We start from the raw sequence: 3,744 nt of genomic DNA on the forward strand, positions 1-3,744 counted from the left end.
GGCCGGCAAGGCAGGCGGGGAATGTTGGAGTCCTCCGTCACTGAAGCAAGCAAGCCTCATGTTCACTCTAAGCTGCCTGGCTGCCGGCCGCCATCTTGGCTAGCAGTTAATTTGCATATCGCCCTGATTAGCCAATGGGAAGGGTAGCGGTCATACGCCAATTACCATGTTTCTCTTTTATTAGATAGGATGGGTAGAGGCTGCTTCAAGATAGCTGTGCTTTCATAAGGGGTGTGTGTGTGTGGTGGGGAGTCGAGGAGTCTCTCTTCTTGGTGTCTTGTTTTTTGCCCCTGGCACTATACTGGGCCAGTGGATTTAGAGAATGGTATACAGTGATTCTCAGGTTTATTTCTTATATTAGAACTGAAAATATAATTATCCTATAAATAGGTTTTATATTCTTCCAAAAGTACAGCAGGTTGCCCCTGCTTCAGTGAAATTCACCTACCTGTTTTCTGCTTACTCACTTTGCCTTTTAAAAAATTTGACTGCATTTTATCTCCTAATGGCTTTTCAGTTGCAAATTTAGAGAATGCAATATGTTCTGTCTTCCAGATTATTTCTAAAAATGTTAAATAAGAACAAGCCTGGCACTGATCTATTTCTTTCTCATCATGTTTTTCCCTAATGTTTAAAGATTCCATTCTTTGGTACATATTTCTTTACATATTATGGATTATAGCAAAAGTATACAGATGTCTGTAAAATGCCCAGAATAGTGCTCTGAGGTATTGTAGGGATCAGTAAATAGCTCTGATGGTGCCAGTTTCTCTAGGGTCTATAGATTGTTTGTTAGCTCCTGTGTTCTTTTTCTTTTTTTAAGATTTTTATTGATTTCAGCGAGCAAGGGAGATAGAGATAGAAACATCAGTGATGAGAGAGAATAATTGATCGGCTGCCTCCTGCATGCCCCACCACTGGGGATTGAGGCCTGGGCATGTGCCTTGACTGGGAATTGAACCGTGACCTCTTGGTTCATAGGTTGACACTCAACTACTGAGCCACACCTGCCAGGCTCCTATGTTCTTTTCAGAATTGTTTGAATGATTATTAATTTGAGTGGGAGCATGGTATTATATTGATGGTATTATATTGGTAATATACCAGCCAACATTATTATTATACAGTCAATTTTTGATAAGTGTGGTTATACATTTTGCCAAACAATTCTTATAGAGACAGCAAAAAACTATGTATTCTCAATGTGGTTTGTGATTTTAAATTTTGATTTCTTTGTTTATTTTAAAAATAGGAAGCTTAATTTTGGAATTAATCTCTTTGCCCTTTGTGTAATCTATTAGAGCTTATAACATAATACATATAGCATAACTAAAACATATAATAAAATCCTTTAGGATCTTATTAGAATACTAACAAAATTAGAAAATCTATTTTATGAGACAAATAAGAAACATCACAAACTCATTAAACATTCACATAGATTGTTCTATTTGAATATTTAATAATATAAAGTAGGGAGATTATAAAATTTATATTCAGAGGTCAAAACTTTTCCAAGATCATTTACTTGTAAAGGGCCCAGTTAAAACTTCAACCAGGACTTCTGGACTGAAGCACCTCTTGGATGCTTTTTTATTTCCGTTTAATAAGAGAAACTCTTAATTCAATAAATATTCTCCCAAACGTTGCCTATCTATAGTAACCGTTACTGATTACAATAGTGGCACAGATGTCCAGTGTGTATGTAAGAAAAGGTTTATGTTTTTTAATAGAGGCTGAAATACAGAAGCCTGAGGATCACAAAGGGTAAATTCTCAGTTAACCAGAATTTTTAATGAAGCCAGGAGCCTTAAGCAGTCATGTTTGTAGACAGCTTTTTCAGAATCCCCAGGTTTTTCCAGTAGAAACAATAAGCACTCTAATTACCTTCCTCCTCTCTTTTAGTCCTTCAGTCACTGGACTGGGTTTAGTTCAAGCAGATTCTTGCATATTCCCGGTCCTTGAAAACCTTTCCAGTCAGTGGCCATTCAACATCTTTTTACATGTTTCATTAAATTCACTACATCTATAAACTGCATCAGTAGAAATGTATATTTAAAAAAAATTTGTTTCACTTCTTGTTTATTATATATTCATGGGTGGAATATTCTAAATCTGTATTAACTATTGTAAGCTACAAATGCTTCCAGTGCTACATAGTTAATGCCACCATCGCAGATACTCACTCCTTAAAATATGCCTGCACATGGCGCTTGCCCCTCCCCCTCTCCCCCTCCTCCCTTCTTCCCCTCACACATGCACACGCGTACACACACACACACATACACACACACACACACACACACACACACACGCGTGCGCCAAGCACACACCAAACTGCCATTCTCCAGCAGGCCTGTTTCTGGAGTTGGGAGCTGTAAGCCTGCTGGGAGGGGGTGGGAGGAGGAGGAAGAGGTGGGGCTCCACTCTGATTAATTGCCTTAGGCATTCAGGGGTGGGGCTTCCTTCAGCCATCTGCCTGAGATATGGGAGGGAGCTGGAGAACGAAGGAGGGGGAGAGACTGCCAGAGAGGAAGAGAAAAGAAAGGAAGAAACACTAGAAAGAAAAAGGAAGAGGGGATAAAGGGAGATCAATCATTTACCCTTAAATAGCTAGACTGAGGGGGGGGAGGGGGGGAAGAAGGCCGTGGAAGGTGTGCCCTAGCACGACTGCTTTGAAGTGTTCATCATCATTCCCTTTGGTTTATGGAGAAAAAGAAAATGGTAACTCAGGTAAGATTTGTGTTTCCTCCGTGTGCTCCCTTCCCGTTTCTGGGATCGAAATAAAGATATGGGGGTGGGGTATAACCATTAGAGTTTTAATTATTATTGTCTTCTTAGAGAAGACCAGATTTATTGTTATCAACTGAAAAGTCTGTGTGTGTTGTGAGTTCATGAGAGAGAGAGGGCAAGAGAGATGTATCGTAGCCTTTTCTCCCCCCACCCCCTCCATAGCAGATTCCTGTTTCCTGTACGGTGCAGCTGTAGCTCAGGAAAAACCCTGTGGGGATTTGTCTACCTCTTTGTCTTGGTTCTGAGAAGAGGGAGGGAGAGAGAGAGACTGCAGAGGTAGGAAGAGATTCTCCTGGACTGCCAAAAAGGGGAGAGGGATTGACTTCCTTTTAAGAATTGCAGAAGAATTTGTGTTACGGAGAAATCTGATTCCCGATTCACTTCGGTTTCTCAGAATTGGCGATGGAATTGCAGTTTTGCTACTTTCGCTCCAGATGGCTTATTAAAAATGAAGACTAGGAAAATGTTTCCATTTTCCTGGCTTTGTTACTGGCAAAGAATGTTCTCAGTAGGAACCATAGGAGCATGCAGGTGCAGCAGAGGCAGGTAAAGCTCCCTGACAGAACAGATCTGAGTGTATAAATGACGATCACGGGGGCATTAAAAGGCATTTGAAGGAGAGGGACTGAGAAATGGGGGAATCAATATCTCTCTCTCTCTCTCTCTCTCTCTCCCGCCCCCCTCTGTCTTTGGTTATGCCAGGCAATATCTAATCTGCATTTTAGCAAGTCATTCCTGGCAAATGGAAGGTGCATACTCCTCTGTGGTTCCGCCGGCAGTGCTATCGTTCTTGTTGCCACCCTTTTGTGTGTTCCTTTCCCCTTTTCCTTTCTGTAGATAGAGGGAGGGAGTAATGAGTATGTGACTTATCAGTGAGAAATCATTTGTGCTACAGAACGTGCATGTCCTTTAGTCTCAGACTTAGGGTCATTTTCACTGCAGGCTTTTACG

The 3,744-nt window shown here is 41.0% G+C and overlaps 1 protein-coding gene across 19 annotated transcripts in view; it reads left to right on the forward strand.

Moving 5' to 3' along the window:
- RBFOX2 (RNA binding protein, fox-1 homolog (C. elegans) 2) overlaps positions 1-3,744 on the forward strand; it is a 192,586-nt gene that overhangs the window by 104,275 nt on the left and 84,567 nt on the right. The window contains exon 1 of one of the 19 annotated variants that reach the window (XM_015566193.1): positions 2,450-2,733. The exons of 16 other annotated variants lie outside the window; for them this stretch is intronic. In XM_015566193.1, coding sequence (XP_015421679.1) covers positions 2,707-2,733 — 27 coding nt within the window. In that variant the 5' untranslated portion in view covers positions 2,450-2,706. Of the gene's footprint in view, positions 1-2,449; positions 2,734-3,744 lie in introns of those variants that run through there. 2 more of the 19 variants (XM_006767219.2, XM_006767218.2) reach the window with 2 other exon arrangements.

This window comes from Myotis davidii, unplaced genomic scaffold (assembly GCF_000327345.1).
Source record: "Myotis davidii unplaced genomic scaffold, ASM32734v1 scaffold842, whole genome shotgun sequence".
Lineage (NCBI taxonomy): Eukaryota > Metazoa > Chordata > Mammalia > Chiroptera > Vespertilionidae > Myotis > Myotis davidii.